At 40.4% G+C, this 20,109-nt stretch overlaps 1 protein-coding gene across 5 annotated transcripts; it reads left to right on the top strand.

Moving 5' to 3' along the window:
* The first annotated feature begins 3,260 nt into the window (after positions 1-3,260).
* LOC130207023 (uncharacterized) lies at positions 3,261-19,293 on the top strand. Of its 5 annotated transcripts, none has more exons than XM_056435401.1 (8): positions 3,261-3,367; positions 8,176-8,244; positions 9,148-10,223; positions 11,694-11,848; positions 13,844-14,024; positions 16,212-16,275; positions 16,771-16,870; positions 18,862-19,293. In XM_056435401.1, exons 3-8 carry the CDS (start codon positions 9,584-9,586, stop codon positions 18,889-18,891), a joined length of 1,170 nt encoding a protein of 389 aa, XP_056291376.1. In that variant the 5' UTR covers positions 3,261-3,367; positions 8,176-8,244; positions 9,148-9,583; the 3' UTR covers positions 18,892-19,293. The 5 variants fall into 5 exon arrangements, with proteins under 5 accessions (XP_056291376.1, XP_056291378.1, XP_056291381.1 ...); XM_056435402.1 differs by lacking the exon at positions 3,261-3,367 and adding an exon at positions 3,928-4,032; XM_056435403.1 differs by lacking the exon at positions 8,176-8,244.
* Positions 19,294-20,109: the final 816 nt, after the last annotated feature.

The raw sequence follows: 20,109 nt of genomic DNA, 5'->3' as shown, positions 1-20,109 counted from the left end.
TCCTGTATCAATAATGTTATCCTGTATCAATAATGTTCTCTTATATCAAGAATGTTCTCCTGTATCAGGAATGTTCTCTTATATCAGGAATATTCTCTTGTATCAGAAATGTTCTCTTGTATAAGGAATGTTCTCCTGTATCAGGAATGTTCTCTTATATCAGAAATGTTCTCTTATATCAGGAATGTTCTCCTGTATCAGAAATGTTCTCTTATATCAGGAATGTTCTCCTGTATCAGGAATGTTCTCTTTTATCAGGAATGTTCTCCTGTATCAGGAATGTTCTCTTATATCAGGAATGTTCTCCTGTATCAGGAATGTTCTCTTATATCAGAAATGTTCTCTTATATCAGGAATGTTCTCCTGTATCAGGAATGTTCTCTTATATCAGAAATGTTCTCTTATATCAGGAATGTTCTCCTGTATCAGAAATGTTCTCTTATATCAGAAATGTTCTCTTGTATAAGGAATGTTCTCCTGTATCAGGAATGTTCTCTTATATCAGGAATATTCTCTTGTATCAGGAATGTTCTCCTGTATCAGGAATGTTCTCTTATATCAGAAATGTTCTCTTATATCAGGAATGTTCTCTTATATCAGGAATGTTCTCCTGTATCAGAAATGTTCTCTTATATCAGAAATGTTCTCTTGTATCAGCAATGTTCTCTTGTATAAGGAATGTTCTCCTGTATCAGGAATGTTCTCTATCAGGAATGTTCTCCTGTATCAGAAATGTTCTCTTATATCAGGAATGTTCTCCTGTATCAATAATGTTCTCTTATATCAGGAATGTTCTCCTGTATCAGGAATGTTCTCCTGTATCAATAATGTTATCCTGTATCAGGAATGTTCTCTTATATCAGGAATGTTCTCTTATATCAGGAATGTTCTCCTATATCAGGAATGTTCTCTTATATCAGGAATGTTCTCTTATATCAGAAATGTTCTCTTATATCAGGAATGTTCTCTTATATCAGGAATGTTATCCTGTATCAGGAATGTTCTCTTATATCAGAAATGTTCTCTTGTATCAGCAATGTTCTCCTGTATCAGGAATGTTCTCTTATATCAGGAATGTTATCCTGTATCAGGAATGTTCTCTTATATCAGAAATGTTCTCCTGTATCAGGAATGTTCTCTTATATCAGGAATATTCTCTTGTATCAGGAATGTTCTCCTGTATCAGGAATGTTCTCTTATATCAGAAATGTTCTCTTATATCAGGAATATTCTCTTATATCAGGAATGTTCTCCTGTATCAGAAATGTTCTCTTATATCAGAAATGTTCTCTTGTATCAGCAATGTTCTCTTGTATAAGGAATGTTCTCCTGTATCAGGAATGTTCTCTATCAGGAATGTTCTCCTGTATCAGAAATGTTCTCTTATATCAGGAATGTTCTCCTGTATCAAGAATGTTCTCTTATATCAGGAATGTTCTCCTGTATCAGGAATGTTCTCCTGTATCAATAATGTTATCCTGTATCAGGAATGTTCTCTTATATCAGAAATGTTCTCTTGTATCAGGAATGTTCTCCTGTATCAGAAATGTTCTCTTATATCAGGAATGTTATCCTGTATCAGGAATGTTCTCTTATATCAGCAATGTTCTCTTGTATAAGGAATGTTCTCCTGTATCAGGAATCTTCTCTTATATCAGAAATGTTCTCTTATATCAGGAATGTTCTCCTGTATCAGGAATGTTCTCTTATATCAGGAATGTTCTCCTGTATCAGAAATGTTCTCTTGTATCAGAAATGTTCTCTTGTATAAGGAATGTTCTCCTGTATCAGGAATGTTCTCTTATATCAGAAATGTTCTCTTATATCAGGAATGTTCTCCTGTATCAGGAATGTTCTCTTATATCAGAAATGTTCTCTTATATCAGGAATGTTCTCCTGTATCAGAAATGTTCTCTTATATCAGAAATGTTCTCTTGTATCAGCAATGTTCTCTTGTATAAGGAATGTTCTCCTGTATCAGGAATGTTCTCTTATATCAGGAATGTTCTCCTGTATCAATAATGTTCTCTTATATCAGGAATATTCTCTTGTATCAGCAATGTTCTCTTGTATAAGGAATGTTCTCCTGTATCAATAATGTTCTCTTATATCAGGAATGTTCTCTTATATCAGGAATGTTCTCCTGTATCAGGAATGTTCTCCTGTATCAATAATGTTATCCTGTATCAGGAATGTTCTCTTATATCAGGAATGTTCTCCTGTATCAGGAATATTCTCCTGTATCAGGAATGTTGCAATTAAAAAAACATTACAGTAAATGACTCGATGTATTCTGCGGTACAAAGTCTTTCCTGTGTATTCCCACATTTTGGAGCAGCACATGCCTCAGATTAAAAACTGGAGATACAAGTCATTGATCTTCATTCAGAGTTCATATCCCATAAAGCGCTGGCTCATGAGTGGAGACAGCAGTGAAATATACCTCCACTGTGTTTACTGTTTTAGGTGAATAACTGGGTAATTCATCACTCAGACAGTACTGCACTTTACTGTGATTTCTAACGCTACCCTACTTTGCCTGAGGAGAAACAATCACTTGAATATTCTGCCCTTTCAGCGCTGTACCACATGCAGACATTTATTTATAGCTTTGCCTTTTCTCTCTCTGTTCTTTTGTCCACATGCACGTCTACCTATGTGTCTTTTTTAAAGAAGCTTTGGGGGAAAAATCTGTGAAAAGTATTGTTTGGAGTAAGCACTGGAAAAAGTTGTATTGTATCTATTTGTTTCTTTGGTGTGTCAGCAAGGGAACTCCAGGAGCTATTGAGATCCTCTGACTCCATGAATAACTTGTGCCTGAAACCTGAGAGCCACTCACCTGCTCTGCTACCTGAGCCTGGGCTCTGGGCTCTGATAGAGGAGAAGGGTGGACGGCCTCGCTGAATTCATATGTACTCAAGGCCTCGAGTACAGCTGGAAGCTCCAGAGATGCCTTTTGGTTGTTTCATAACCAATAGAACTCACTCAGAGGTGTATGTGTGTGTGTGTGGACTAGATTATTAACGGAGAAATATCAATATCTACGGAAGCGTGTCCACCAGAGCCATCACTGTTCAAGGAAAAAAAAGGCTTGCCTTCTCTTTCATTTGCGGAGCATATTCCAGGTCTTAGCGCTCGGGCGGAACACATAAGCTCACAGGGTCATTCGGATCAACGTGTTGACTCAGTTGAAGAGTTCTCCTTCGCTCCCTGGCCAACCGCCGCCAGCCGAGAGGAGTTTCCACTGGGATTTGAGAAAAGACCACAGCGCTCTCTGCTCCCACTGCTCGGCCTCCGTTGAACGACGTGGATATATCTGTACACCTGTTCCCGAAGAGGGGAGCAACAGCTGACACTGCGTAATCAGGTAGGAAGGCTCCACAATGTGCACGCTTCTATTTTATCAGTGTATTCCGTGTGTTTTGAACAGTAATTCGGTCAAATTGTTTTTTCTTAATTAAAAAAAAATATATTTCTAATAAATAACTGTCAGGGTGAAGGTAACCGAATATACCACATATTTTAGATATGTTTACATGCACTACCGATATAATCAAACAATATAAAAGAAATCAAGCAGACTGTTCAGAGGAAGTAGTAAATTTAAACAGTTGTGAATAAGTACAACATTCTTATTAATAATACAATATAGTTCGTTTTTTGTACTGGCAGGTTTTAGTAATAAATGTGTTGGTGTTACTCACTTAGGCAGCCAAAGCAGCGGCATGTATTTGTCCCTGTGTGAAAGGATAAGGCCAAGTTGTGGCATTTTAGGTATCCAGTAATATATAAGACAGCCGAGACAGAGGCCCGAATGTGCAGACAAATTCAATTCAATTCAGTTTATTTGTATAGCCCATTTTCACAAATTAGAAATGTGTCTCAGAGTGCTTTACAATCTGTACACAGACATCCCTGTCCCAAAACCTCACATCGGACCAGGAAAAACTCCCAAATAACCCTTCAGGGGGAAAAAAAGGGAAGAAACCTTCAGGAGAGCAACAGAGGAGGATCCCTCTCCAGAATGGACAGGTGCAATAGATGCCATGTGTACAGAAGGAATCATTATACACAAATTAAAACACAGTGACAACACAATCAATGAATATGACATTGTGTATATGACTCTGTGCTCATTCAAAGACACGTGCATGGTGAGAACTGAAGGCTTTAGCCGAAACAAGTTTTGGCTTCTGAGTTTCTTTTCGCTATCTCTTTCTCTTCCACGGCCGGCAAGGTTGACTCCGGCATTTGCAAACGTGATCCTTATTTATTGTAATAAAACTCATAAAAGACAGATGCTCTATCTATGTGAACGCATATCATGTATTTTATTTAGGAACATTTCCACCCCTCTCGTGCCGTCTCAGGTGAGCCACTTGCTGAATTTCAGAAACAAATAACTCTTGGTATGTTTACCTACTGTGAAGTTAAGAAGATTATGGCCCCTGTGACCACATTCCAGCGACCCAAAGTCAATACCATTACAGCACGCTTGACTCCGTCTGACAAATTGCTTTACACAAAACCAGTATGCAATTGCTGCAGGTAACAACAAGAAGCATGTATTACATCTTGAAAATCCATGATTCAGCGACCAATAATGCAAGTTTGTTCAGAAAGTCATTTACATCGAGAGTACATGAAATATAGTGGTAAATATCCACGTAAAAGTGGCAATATTTACGATGTCTGAGGCAGAAGGTTTACTACAGCTTGAATTGATGGAGAATCCAGTTGGGCAAGATATTTGATACACGGATGATCACAAGTGCATCGCCACCCTCAGTTCTGAAAGTCGGTGCATTTTCCTGGAGTATTTAACGAGTCAGTTTATACAAAAATTGGAGAAGACCGATGAGATATTTTCTACAATAAGTTGCATGTGTAAGCAACTCTCGCAATGTCGTAAATGACGACTGCAGCATGCAGCATCCCTAATCAGAGGTCAGGATGTACATGTTCCAGGTCACAGGTAGAACGGCCAATCAGTGAGTCCGGAGACTGTGTCGAGGTGTTTGAGGGTCCCGGCTGCACGATGTCTCCTGAGAAGATGCTGGGGAATGTGTGTGTTATGATCAAAGGCTGAGCACCCTGGCTCTGAGTGTGCACAACACCTCCAAAGGGGACACAAACAGGGTTGCCAGTCTGTGTGACAAAACCAGCCCAATGGCCAATCAAAACCAGCCCAAAAACCAACCCAATATCAGAACTCAAAATATGCCCGTGCCAAACCATATACACTGCTTTTAAAGTGTGTGTATGTGGGCGTGTCCCATGTCCATAGATAGATAGATAGATAGATAGATATATACTTTATTAATCCCCAAGGGGAAATTTGTCGTCACAGTAGCAGCATCAATAAACTAAACACACAAGAATAAAAAATAAAATACAAAAAACAGGGATGAAAGATATAGGAGTATACAAAGTAAAATATAAAATAAAATATATATGTATATATATATATAACATATATGCATACACAATACACAATACTAATGACAAATTAAATTAAATATAAAAATATTAAATATAGACAGTGTGCATGTGTGTACGTGCTGATCTGGAGTCAGTTTGGTAGGATTTGGGTATAAATAAATGATTTCATTTAAAATATGGATTATTATTTAAAGATATTCATGTAATTTGCATGCAAAATAGGTCCACCCGAACCAGCGGACAACAAATTCAACCCGCGGCAACACTTCAAAAGTAGTCCAATTCCGCGGGGAAACCGCGGACCTGGCAACACTGGACACAAGGCATCCAAGTTAATCTAAGTCAGCGTGCCAGGGAGAGGAGCCCCGGGTCAATAGGTCAACAGAAGAAGAGAATGAATAATTCCCTCACACTCTGCAAAGCTGACCAGCTGCAGGTCTCATGGACTCTCTGTCTGTTTTTGACACAGGAGCACAAAGGTTTACTCCATCACTGGTTTCCGTGCATGCAACGCTAGGTATATGGTCACGTTTGCCATAATCCAAACCCGGTTCGCTCTTTCTGTCTCTCTCATAAACACTCTCTGTTTCGATTTTTTTCCTGTCGTACCCTTCCTGTATATTTTCCTCCGCCCCCTCTGGTTGGTGGAGAATGTTTGATTGCAAAGGACATATATATATCTCAATATTTCGCTAAAGTCTGTCTCTGTGTCTAAGCCCCTACATCTTTAAAACAAATTGTTTGATTTAAACAATATAAGTAGTTTCCTAAAACTGCAGTGAACTTAATACCGAGAGTAAAATATGCATTTATTGTGATTCAATCGCATACGATAGCCAGCATGCAAATATTCACGACAGCAGGTAGGCTACCAGAACGTTCCCACTCACACTCAACTCATACGCTCTTGTCAGATGGTGGTTAGTGTTGTGAATTTAAACCAGAAAACTTAAGTTTAGACAACAAAACCACTTGTAGTGAGCTTTCTGGGAAACGTCACATCTGGGCTTAAAATAAATGAGTACAAATAAGTCAAACTTAAATAGCATTACATAAGTATGAAAAACACGTCATAATTATCACTAGCCTCACCACAAAATAACTAAGCCTCCTCAGTGAGGGGGATGTTCAGGTTGATTGTGGGATTTGGAGATAGTAAAAAATATATATATATATCTCTTTATTCTTTATACCTCTGCCCGAAAACGACATCCGCAAAATAAATCGCATGTATATCTGCAAATACAAGGTGTATTTGACCAATCTTGGTCTCATAATAAAGCAAACAGCAACAGTATATCTGGTATATGTAAATTAATATGTACACAACTCAATCAGACATTCCTCTATGCATGTTCCCATTAAAAGGAAACCACAACCCATGGGTTAAGTGGACAGCTCATGCCTGTATTGAACACATCTTTTGATCATAAAACAGCAAAGGTATGATATATTCATGGTTATGGCTATGTGAATAAAGTCTATCTATTCTCTTTTCTGGCTGCTGGTTCAGTGAGTTGTGGTAAACTCTGCAGGCAGCATGAAGCGGTCAAATCACGAGCGCCACTATTGGCATGTGCACCAGATGGAGGCATCTGCATTCGTTGTGATCATTTATTTAGGTTTGTCCTTTAATGTAGAAAAATCTTTACATTCTACCTCAAATGCATATACAATACATACTGATATATATGCAGTAATATTCATTTGTATTGTCTTCCATGCACTGCACTGCATATACTATAGTATACAATTCAGTTTGATGTTGAAAATATTCATCCAGCCCTCTTTTGTACAGTGCAATATTAGGAAAATATTATCCTTTCAATTATTCTCTCTGGCTGCGTAAAAATATATCAAAGGGAAAATGGGGTGAAACTGTGTATGCGTGAACTTCTATTTCAGTGTTGTTGTTCCAGCCTTCATTCCCATCCCATGTGACCCACCTCATACTAGAATACACACGGGGTAAAAATAATTACTTTCCTCGTATGATATGAACCGACCCATTCAGGCAAACATATGAACAGGCCAACAACATGACTTCAATTTGCAAAGTCTCACTGTGACATTGTGTAAAACAGAATGAATTCTCTGCATGCTCGATAACTTCATTTAAAGAGTAAATTATGGCGCCATTAGATGTAATCTCAGTTTTATTAATTGTAATAGCTCCATCGAGATTCATACCGGCTGAATTGAGAGCAGCGTATCATGATTAAAAAACTGAATTACACCGAGTGGTGAATACGATGAGCTGATAAGCCTTCCTATGCTGTCTCAAACAATAGGCCTAACATTGAAACTATTGTTGGGTGATAAGAAATAATCAAAAATGTGCTGGGCAAGCAAGGTAGATAACCATGTTAGGAAAGTTGTCATCTACTGAGTTGAGTCGCAGAAAACCAGAGAAAGAGAAAGATAATTTTTCTTGTCAGTGTTATTGGGTGGGAATGAATATGAAAGCATGGAATAAATGATGGAAAGATAAAGAGAGTTGAATAACGCAATATTGAAATATTATTAGGAGTATGACTTTCAGTAGTCATTGTCAGACTTACCTAGCCATCACAGAAGTGCAGCTTTGTGAAAGCAGTACTTTTATGATGAGTGGGTAAGTCTGATAATTGTGTTTTAAGTCACGTTTGAAGTGGACTTTCCTTTTATGTCATGCGTGTGCAGTGTGGTTAAAATCAAATACAATATACTACTTTTTCTGTTGTGAACTGACAGATGAGAAGATAGATGACAGCTGGCCGATGTCGGACATTTCCCAGCCTATCGATACGGAACATCAATGAGGTAAACAGCTCTGGGTGTACTTGTCTGTGTACCCAAGGGGAAAGGACCTGGGAACTTACTAAACTATATCTGCAAATACAGGTCGGATACACAGTATTTGCACTTTTGCTATTTTTGACTTGAAGATGCAAATATTATTTGGCTGAAAGAAAAGAATGTACACTGAAATAAAGTGCATTTTCATATAATTGTTATTATGGATATCTGAGCTGCAGGGCAAATTCACTGTCATTACTGTCAACCAAAATATACAATTCTGTGTCTGAATAAGTCATAAAATACGGTTCATGTTTTATCCCTAAAGCAATGAGGTGATGTCCTCAGATTTCCATTCCTCTGGCGTCCAATAATACTCAAGCTAGCAATAAAATGGCCCACTAAGCCAAAATATATTAGCGTAAAACTCTTCTGATATGTGGGTGAGTCAACATAATTTGTTGCCCTTCAAACAGAAAAGAAGGAAAAGTGTTAACCTGCAAGGTATCTTGTTTACACGAGCAGCAGGACATGGGGATATCTTAAATATGAACTGTGTGTTCAAAGTTTGTCTGATTTTAGTTTATTTGTTTACTGATTTAAAAGAATTAAAACCCTGGGAGAGACTGTTAGTGATGTGTTTCTTCAAAAGACAAACTATATCGCTTTAAATGTAACTTATAATTTGTTCCCAAGTGCTGCCTATCAAGTTACACATTGTCACGGCAACGGCAATCAATCAGGAAACAAGTGGTGCAAAAGAGCAGATAATAAGCCCCTCTACCAGAAGCTAATATCGTTGTATTCTCACTCCTTCTGGGTTTCATTTGAGTGACAGAATCTTTCAGTTTGCAGAGGAGTCGACTGCGCCGCTTGAGCACAACTCTGATATGAAGCTTTTTTCTTCTTCCCTCTCTCTTTTCACAGGCCTCAAGTCAGGATGTCACTGCTTCACTGCACAGGAATGTCCCGTCATGCGGTGTGTGGCGGGGCAAAGGGGAGAAGGAGAGTGTGTCTCTGAGAGCAAGAACACACTCTGCCTCCTTTCAGACTGCAGACACTGGATCTTACAGCGGAGTTTCCAACCTGTTCAGGGCAGCAAGTGTCCCTGATGTGGTGGGAAGGAGTCCAAAGTCAGCCTTTTCTTCCACCACCATCATAGTTCAGAGGAATTTGCCATCACATTCCAACCCACGGGACCCTGTGTCTCCATCCACTCCAACACGGCCTGTGAAGATATCAACTCTAGCAGAATCACATGAACCGTTGAGAGGAAGACCCTCAACCGCACCCATGAGCACAACGGGTGTCTCGAACTCTCATCCGGGCGCGTGTCGAGAGATTCCTTCCATCGCAACGCCAAATGAGTTCAGACAGGCCCGGTCGCCAGCTGACGGATTGGCGGCGAGACATCGAGGAAAGAGGACGGAGGCACTTGAACAGAGCGAGAGAGGCGCCTCGCTCACGAACCTCCTCGCGGCCTTCCTACCGGTCTTGCGTTCATCTCGAGGTTCCACTGAGATCCACGAGTTCCGTTTTGTTTCTGGACAAGTCACTTTACATTTCCCTCGTGGAACTCGAGGGAAGAAGGGCAGTTCAACCCACTTTGTACAGGTCCACCTTGTCTGTTCGCTTTGGCGTCTCGTCCCGTCGCCGATCCTCAAAGGATAGCAAACCAGCACGAATAAATGAGGGTTACGGGAGACGCAAAGAGGCCACGTTGGGACGGAACAAACGCAATGTCCGAGAGACTGAGTCGGGTCACCGCAGAAGCCCTCTATCAGAGCACGGGGCCCACAAGGTCGAGCAGATCGCGCTCACGCATGATGTTAACAGCGATTCAGACACGCGGGGCCACGACGCTACTTTGGGATTATTGTCACTCCGAGGGCTGAGCCCCTCAAACACAAAGGCTGGCAGGCGGGAGGAGAATGCAGATGAGGCCGCCTTCTCTCTCCGGAGCAATTTCAGCCACAGGCAACACACTTTTAATTCTGGCCAAGGTATGAATTTCACCCCCTCGCTTCAGAAGTGGAAATGTAAAGTACCGATGCAATTGATCTGTATTCCTTTCAGCGGTCGGCTATCTTAGATAAGATTACATTTCCTCGGCATGGCGGCAGGCTGGATACGGTGCCAAGGTGGTCTGAGAGACGAAAGTTGTTCATATTTCCTCTCATTTTTTGATTTATACCTCATGCATTGTAAATAGAACAAACACACACACACACATACAAACACACACCACACTTCTTCAACTGTACAATTACATTGTTTATGATGAATCTCAACTGGTACTCACACACACACACATACTAAGTCCAACTGCAGATTTAAATAAAGAACAACCACTTTCATTTATCCTTCTGACTTACAAAACTTCCATATCAAATCTTAAGATGGTGAACTGCGTCTGTATATATTAACAGTGATTGAATAGAATGAATTAGCATTATTCTAAACAGTTCTTCTCCTGGTCTCCTGGTACATAAGATAAGCTCAAGGTGACATGAAGGCTGTATTAGGAAATCTGGTCTATGCAACTGAGGAGTGTTCCGTTTAAATGTTAGTGGCTGACTTATGTGTATATGCTATGCTATGCTATGCTTAAAATGTAAAGAATATAAAAATGCGTGACTTCCTAGAGTATCTGCTGGTTGCCTAGAAAAACAATAAACTCCAGGAAGTCACTGCCCCTGGCGAAGAAACAAGTAGGAAAGACAAAACAAACTTAGCTGTTTCCCCCTATTTACATCCAGACATGAGAGTCCATCTTTGCAATATATATAGTACATATAGTTGCAGTTGCCAAAATGAAAATCAAAAAGTGATGTCACCGCCTGAAGCAGTGACACCTGCCTGTGTTTTTATTATTTTTTTACCTTTCTGTTTTTAAATTACGCAATTCATTTATTCCAATGCCTGAAGGGCAAGACACATCCTGGAGCGAAAGCTTGACTGGAGACATTACATGTTTTGATGTGACGATTCTCTACCTGCTGCCACATGGTCACTGGTGGGATTTCAGTGGAAATCCAGTGTGTATTCCACAAAAGCTAGAGGAATGGGGTTAAAGGTGCAGCATGATTGCTCGGTCATGTTCTGCATTATTCATAGGCCACACTCATGTTCCCTCTGGGTTTGTTCTCTCTCTCTCTCTCTCTCTCGGTTGTGGGGGGGTATTGTGTGTGTAGGGTCAGTTTGAAGCCTGTTCATTTAGCTGCTTTCTCCATAAAAACTCAAACTCAATAAGATTGTTGAAATTGTGTTGTAACTCAGTCAGAGGGGAATAATACAGTCATCTGGATAACATACTGTATGTCTTTAAAAAACTAAATCACAGTCACAGACTGAATCCCAAACACACATGTATTTCAAATGATATATAAAGAAAGAAGAAGTGGATTGGAATATATATTTTCCAACACACTTGTGAGTTTATAGCCATTGTACTTCTCTCTGTGTCTCTCAAGTGGACTTCAGGACTTGGACCAAGCAAGCAGGGAGTGACAAGACAGAGGCCCGACAAGAACGTGGCTCTTCCTCAGAGCCTCAAAAAGTCTCCGAGAAGACTTCCTGGCTGAAGGATGATTTCCTGGAAGGAACATCCCACAACCTCAGCCTCAAAGTAGGAGCCACATTTTAATGAATGACTTGTTTTTGAAGACATATACAACTAGAACGGGCACTCGGTAGAGCGCATACCTTCGCATATCATAAGATTGGGCATTGAATTATGAACATTTTGGCAGTAGTTGCAGGCCAATTGGATAAAAATTGACCGCGCTATGGTAAAAAGAAGATTTTGACCTTTCCATGACCTTGACCTTGACCTTTGACCCGATCAATCCTAAAATCAAATCAAATGGTCCCCGGATAGTAACCAATCATTTCACCAAATTGCATGTGATTCGGTTTAATGCTTTTTGAGTTATGCGAGTAACATGCATACAAATAAATAACTAAATACACGGCGATCAAAACATAACCTTCCGCATTTTCAATGCGAAGGTAACTACACAATAGACACAAGCTCAAGTGCCCCACAGTAACAGTTCATTACTGACCTATAGGAATTAGCCGTTTGACAAGAACCTATCACAAATTTGAGCGTGGCGTTCTTTCAGGAAAGCAACAAAGTCAAGACATCCCAGAGAGCAGCTGATCTCAAGCCAGCCCAATCAGCTGATGGATCAAGTAATTCCCTACTATGCATCCCATTTGACAAAATGTCCATCCAAGGCACCATATTTAAGCTGCTTCAGCCAACCTGCCCTTGCTGCTTCCTCTGCAAGCCACTTGCATCCTTCCATTTCACGCTGCTTGCCTTAATCAATGCCATTTCTGTCATTTTCTGTGCTCATTGATTAGACTTTCCAGGTGTACACATGGAAGGGCAAGAGGTCCCAGAACAGAGCCATACCGCCAATTATAACAATGCAAATGGGAATACAAGCTTCATCTTACAACATCTTTTGCATTTTAAAACTTTGAGTCTTCAACCATGACTGGCAATTTATCCAATTTTTGAGCCGCTCCTCCTGGAGCCGAAAAATACTTTATACAATTTCCTTTACACATGCAGTCATACTCACCATGACCTGTAAACAGACTTTGATGTGTCACATCTGGGGAGTGGATCTCTATGGCAAACCCTGACCATTTTTGAATGTTGTAATATACATATATATGTATATATATATACTGTATATATAGGCCAGCAATACAATATCGCAATAAGGCTGCATTACAATATCATAATAAACATTTGGAAAACTGTCAGTTATACCAAGGATATTATTTTGTACAGGTTCAAGATAAAACTGAATAAAAAGTCTACAGTCAGAAATTGGTATTGCTCCAGTGCTTTTGATCGATCACAGTTCACAGTAACTAGAATAATATAATAAATGGAGCCACTGTGGGTGCGTGGGTGCGAATACAAATACTGGTTCCACAAAGACCAGAACCAAGACAACCTGAGGTCATTCATGGAATCAAGAAAATACCACAAAATAGTTGTACACTATTATACGCAGTGCTACTGCACATGATGTGTGATCATATGGGACCTTTACGCCCTATCAGAATGATGTATTAGAGATTAATACAATTAAAGTTTACGACACAAAGGATCTTAATGTGTTTAATTTTGGGAAAACATTATCCCAACGAGTGGGGATCTTTTCACTTTAGTCGGTGTTTGAAGAAGAAGAGAAAAAAAGAAGAAGTTAATAATAACAACAACAAAATTCTCTTCTTCGATTTTATTTTCAATTTAAAAGTATCTTTGTACCCAATGGGTCACACGTTTTATCTCAACGTTGTCAGTAGTAAGGATCCAGTGAGATTTAAAAAGGATTCCTAATCCCCGTGAGAGTGAAGCTCTCTTACCTTTATCCCTCCTAGCTGAGCATAACATCACCATGTCGCCTGTACCTCATAGAGATTTTGATTCTGTGAAGAGGATTCTTCAAGGTTAGTGAATAGAGTAAGCGATGCTCAGAATAGATTCAAACCCAATGAAGTTGTTTCTCTTTCCACAGGATTAGTGTCTCAGAGTTGGATTGTATTCGGCCCACCAACAAGCAGCTTACCGTATGCATCCCTCTTTCCACCCCAGGAGGCGTTAGAGCTCCTCCGGCCGGACTTCATCAGTCACTCTCAAGGTCGTGTGAGGAGGTTGGAGCAGAGGGCGAGGAGAAGGAGCTCCATGCAGGATTCCAATCCAGACCTCGCCGAGGGCCTCAGGGAGGATCGAGGCAAAGAAAAGAGGAAGTGCACCACACCGGATCCGCACAGTGGTAAGAGCAGCATAACAACTCTGCCTGGAATGTGGAAAAAGCAGAAGTACACTTTAATAGATTCATCCCACCAATCAGAAGGTGTTGGACCTGCTGCCAGACCACCGTGATGGCAGAAGCAAACCGCCAGCTGTTGGTTATACTGTCTGACAGAGGATCCTGGGAGTCGTGGAGGTGGCACTGGGGCTGTCAACCTGTGAAGACAGCAAGCAATTCTCAGTCGAGCACTTGAGAGTCTCCCAAGAGTCGGTGGAGAGCCGGCGCTCATCCTCGACATCGGTCTTTCAGCATGTTTCCCACATGTCATAGTGTCACTTCTGCAGGGAGCAACACATGCATCGAATACTGGACTGTTGGGATGAAGGATCATTCAGTGGTTGGATAGCCCTGAGAAACTAGCAAATAAGGAATTTGTGGTCATGTCATTTTGAATTATGCAGGCTTTTCCAGGAACTATAACGTTTATCAGAACATTCATGTTAATCTCAACAACCTCAGGTGATCTGTGGGGGGGGGGGGGGGTGTTGTGATTTCAGATGTTGTTCTCTTCATAGTGTAATTATCCAACTTTGCTCTCTGCTGGCCATGATCTAGTATTGCATATCAGTTGAAGCATCTTTGCTTTTAATCTCTGTCTGCATGGAATGCACACAGGCTGAGACCAAAGGTGTCTAGAATATAAATGTGATGTTTCTTTTTTCGTATTGTTCCAATTTATCTTTGCCACATGAAAGTGGTTTGCAGCCAGGAATCAAACAAGGTCAAAATAAAATATAAAAGCCTTTGTCATATAGAGGAAGAAAAGAAGAAAACAAACACTGTACTTATAAATTCACAAATACAGAGAAGAATGATTTCCAATAGAGCACAGAGACATATATATATATATATACTGTATATATATATATACACTACCGTTCAAAAGTTTGGGGTCACTTAGAAATGTCTTTATTTTTCAAAGAAAAGCACTGTTTTTTCAATAAAGATAACATTAATCAAAAATACACACTATACATTGTTAATGTGGTAAATGACTATTCTAGGTGGAAACGTCTGGTTTCTAATGAAATATCTCCATAGGTGTATAGAGGCCCATTTCCATCAACGATCACTCCAGTGTTCTAATGGTACATTGTGTTTGCTAATCGCCTTAGAAGACTAATATCTGATTAGAAAACCCTTGTGCAATGATGTTAGCACAGCTGAAAACAGTTATGCTGGTGATATAAGATATACAACTGGCCTTCCTTTGAGCTTGAAGTTTGAAGAACAAAATTAATACTTCAAATATTAATCATTATTTCTAACCTTGTCAATGTCTTGACTATATTTTCTCTTCAATTTTCAATTCATTTGATAAATAAAAGTGAGTTTTCATGGAAGACACAAAATTGTCTGGATGACCCCAAACTTTTGAACGGTAGTGTATACAGAATTGGTGGCCAGACACAATGTAAAGAGCGGGAAAAACATATTCCTATGCAAAATGCCCAATTTACAGCAGCATCAAAAATGTTGTCTCGCAAGGTATAAAAATTGCCTATAATTCTATGGTTGGAAAAGAAAATGTTCCCACAGTGACATCATAATAGATCTGCATGTGTGCCTCAGTGTCATTGGGAATCAGCCGTGTTCCTGAAGGTGTAGATTATGGATAAAACATGAATTGGAGCAGCATGTACATGTTTATGTTCACACATTCATCACAGCAGATTGTGAACAGCAATTTTTCTTTGCAGCATGTCCAACTGGACTTTACTGCAACATTAATAATGTAGGGAGGCGTTATATGTCAGGTAAATAAAGGGCTCCAACTTAGTTTAGAAGTCATGGCATTAGGAGCTTTGAATAGCTTTGAATATTCTCTGACTGAAGTCTGGAGTCTAATTAGTCTAGTCTGGTCGCACAAAGAGTCTCGGCGCTGTCGGCCTGAGCAGCGGCTCTCTGGAAATTCACCTCAGTTCAATCTGTGGGCGACAGAATAGCCAGAATTAATAGGACTGGACATGGCTATTCATGGTATGTTTCTGATACGTCTCCACGCCTGTGGGTGCATGTGTACGCGTGGCGATGCGTTAAAGAGAGATCTCAGACAGCCCAGAGTCACATTAACATATTTAATTTCATTTAAATTATGATGTGTTATTCTTGTGTGTGTGTGCCTGTGTGTGTGTGTGTGTGTCCTAGATAACCTTTTCAAGCCTAGAGAGAGGACGATATCAGGCAAAGAGATGCAGCTGAGGTCCAGACGGTGAGTTCTCCAGACAGACGATGTCACTCCATCTCTCTTTGCTCTTTGTTGTTTTTTATTCAGCACAATCCATCAAGCGTGTTTGTCAGACCTGCCGTGCGCGCAGGTTTGTGCACAAACACGATGCACATTCATACACCCACGTGGATTGCAATAGATGTCCGGTATATAAGCTACCCTCTGGATACCGTACACCTTATCTCTTTCTTTTTCTTTCTCGTCTTATCTGGAAAGGCACACCTGATCAGCTGACGGCTGTCCATTGTCATTTATTTCAAAAGCGACTTTATCTGGCCCGGATGACCTCGTGACACATTGGCTGTGGTTGTAGGGGGTGAACAAGGAGTCTGTGTGAGACCTGTTTATCAGTGGATTACAGGTCCTTGCCAGCTACGGTCTCGTTAGATAATACCGTGTCTCTATTATGCCAATGTGTTATACTTGGGATGCCATATTCCTGTGCCCTGGGTGAATTTCCCTTTTTTGTGTCTGCAGGATTTACAACCAGCTGCCTGAGGTGACACAGAAAAAAGAGGAGGAGAAAAAGAGGGCTGTATCACAAACCAACAGATTGCGAGCAGATGTTTTTAAAAAGGTAAAGTTGGGATACATTTTGGATACAGAAAAGAACACAAAACAATGATCCAATGTGTCAAATCCACAATTTTAATTCAGTAGACCAGAACAAAAAGTATTGTACCAAATGAAGCTTAACATCCCTAAAGATAAAACTCAAATCATAACACTGCTTTAGTGTTTTATGAAAGCATGATATAACGCCGCATCAGGGTCTCGTTTTAAAGTCGGGAATGTTTTTTTCAAGAAATGATGTTTATGTGGAGGTTTTCTTACGAGGTTCAGATGTTTGTTACTGTTGTCTAGTCACACGTCTTTGTCACCCAGGAGGTGGGCGGCGGTTAGGTACCACATTTAATTTGCATTTTTGTGTTGTGTTAAAGTAATATTACGTAATATCACCTCCGGTAAATCGCTGTACACTAAACTTGGCTCACCACAGATATCTTATCATTGAGATGAGGATAAGAAATGTCCAAAGCATGTGTCTGCACAATATATATATAATACCAACAACATTCTAATGTACCAAATGTCTCAGTGATTTTGATTGTATATTTTGAATCTAAGAAATATCAACAATAATACATTTAAATACAACACCAACAATAAAGTATTTATATTTAATTTGGTTTTATTGACGTTTACCGAGGTCTCCATATTATTTTTAACGTGCTGGATCTACAAGACACATTACTCATCATAATGTATAAATAAAATGTGAAACATGGTTTGATTTTCATCCAGCAGAGGTCCCTGTTTGACTGCTAAAGGCATCATCCTATGCTATTGTTCACTGCATGTCCACCCTAATAAATGTACATTTAGCACGTAGATCATTTCCCATTCCTTATATTTTATGTGTAATCTGTACCTTCCGTGACTCGTCTTTGATCCTCTATCAGGTCAGGAAACACAAAGAACCGAAAAACTAAACCCGTAATGAATCTCTGCTAATCTCGTTTCACACTTTAAACTGCGTGTAGTTTTGCTTCCAGCCCAGTGGTGACTGCTGACATAATGCATAGGACCTGATTAAACCGGCACTATATCGCATTTAACGGGCAGTATATCATCCTCCGATAGTGAGGGGCATGTGGCAAATGAATGATCTATTTAGGACATGCGGATCCATCCAGCTTCACTTGTGGCTGAGCAGCCTTCACTCACTCTTCCCAGTTATTACCGAACCACAGCAATGAATGTGCTGTCAGTCAGGTGAGATGTGAAGAATATAAAGAGGCGTCTCCAATCTCTTTCAGATAGTTACACAATCACGGCGGCTTCAGATAACGTGTGTAGGTGTGTGTGTGTGTGTGTGTGTTTTTTAACCAAGTTATTCAGGATGATTTCAACATGATTGGCTTCTCTCTCATTTGCCAACATTTACGTCAACTGGGAACTGGTTTGCCACCAGCAAGTTTAGTCGCAAATAATAAAACTACAGTACGTCGGCATCGTGTGGTTTACTGACAGCGCCAGCAAATTATAAAGCATCGTGTGACGTCAAACGACTCTGTAACAGTAAATGTTCTTGCTTGAGGTAATGTAACAGGCGCGACTGTTACGATGCCAGCGTGACCTCGCCACCTCTCAAAATGAAGCTCAACCACAGGGAGTTTGGGAGGAAAATTAGTGTGTGCTTTCGACACACACACACACACACACACACACACACACACACACACACACAAGTCACAGAGGTTAGTGATAGTCAGAGGAAGAGGGTGGGGTGGCTTTAAATGCTGCAGAAATTAGATTCCAGCTGTTGGCTGGTACTCTGAGAGGAGGGTGATTGCATAGCTTTGTGTTCGGTGGTCAGATAGCAAGGTGGAATCAGCTCTCCCTTTCTGGACTTAGCCACCTCAGGGGTGAAGCTGATGGAAATGAAAGCCAATTTAGCAGCATGATTTCTTCCTGTGTGATGCAGATCGGCTCTACACAGACGGGGGGGGGGGGGAGGGGAAAGTGTGAGTATGTGATCTTGATCAGTTGTTTCTTGTTTTGCAGAGACTTCTGGACCAGATCCTGCAAAGATAAATGGGGAGACACCCAAACATAAACTGGCCATTCTGGCTCTTCACTTTTCTCCATGTATGCATTTTACTCCATACCATGTTCATTCAGCGTATCTCTGTGCTCATCGTATCCTGACTGATTTACAATGCAAAGCAACAACAGAAAGGAAAATACTGTATGTTTAGAAGTAGCTTTGGCACCAGCTTTTGACTTAATTTTGTTATATTTGTATATTTCTGTCTATATCAAAATGGAAAATATAGAAACATGTAAATGTTATGGACCAAAATAATACTGTAAAAGTATTCAATGAAAATTGTACATGATGCATTCATATGCTTAAAAGTATTGTTTTAGGCAGACATTGACAAAGCCCAACCTTCTCACTAACACACTCATAATAAAGACATATATTTGAAAATACTAAGGAAATGAAATTGTCAGCTGTCTTCCCCACTCACACTGAGTGATTAAACACAATACAGATTAATCATATCATGTTGCTCATTTCCTTATTAAAGATAGAATTCCTTATCTGCCACATCATTTCCCTCTCATAAAGTATCTCAAAATTAATTAAAAACATTCCGAGGACATTCTGTATAGAAATGGTGTCATTTTCCAGGAAATGTAGTCCCATTGCTTTGAGCAAAGCGACTTGACCCCGTCACCGGCACAGTGCTGGAGGTGAGTAAAGTGGGAGAAGGGTGAACCGTGTTTTGTCATTGGCTTCACGTCCACTTCGAGGCCTCTGGATCCTCCCATCCGAAACACCGGAATTCCAACTAATCAAACTCAGGAGACACGAGACGCCAGTGAAAGGGGGCCTTTGTCAGAGAGCTCTCAACCAGAGATGACATTGTAATAAGAGAGGAGACTTCTGGACCTGGGACTGCAGTCCACATACAGCCTGTAGAGGAGACTGACATATCGGTGACATTTAGACAGAGTCTGCTGGGATGAAGAGGGAACAAGGGAAGGACATGCGCCGCAGGACTCAGACAAGCGCTCTGTAAAAGCATCGGGGTTCTGTCTGTCTTTTCAGTGAGTGGGTTGCTCTGGAGTAAACACAGACAGTGTTTTGCATCCCGAACAAAACGTTCGGTTGAATGTCACATTTTGCGTCCGCTTCTGTAGTTCAGTCTCCTCCAGTATGAAAGTGATGGGACCAGCTGCCAAGAGCGGCAAGATTCTTCTATATAGGTGGATTGATTTTGGCCCACATTCGAGGAATAAATG

This window comes from Pseudoliparis swirei, chromosome 17, assembly GCF_029220125.1.
Source record: "Pseudoliparis swirei isolate HS2019 ecotype Mariana Trench chromosome 17, NWPU_hadal_v1, whole genome shotgun sequence".
In the NCBI taxonomy this organism is placed as follows: domain Eukaryota; kingdom Metazoa; phylum Chordata; class Actinopteri; order Perciformes; family Liparidae; genus Pseudoliparis; species Pseudoliparis swirei.
The sequence above is the reverse complement of the archived record's forward strand: the minus strand, read 5'-3'. Positions and strand labels throughout refer to the sequence as shown.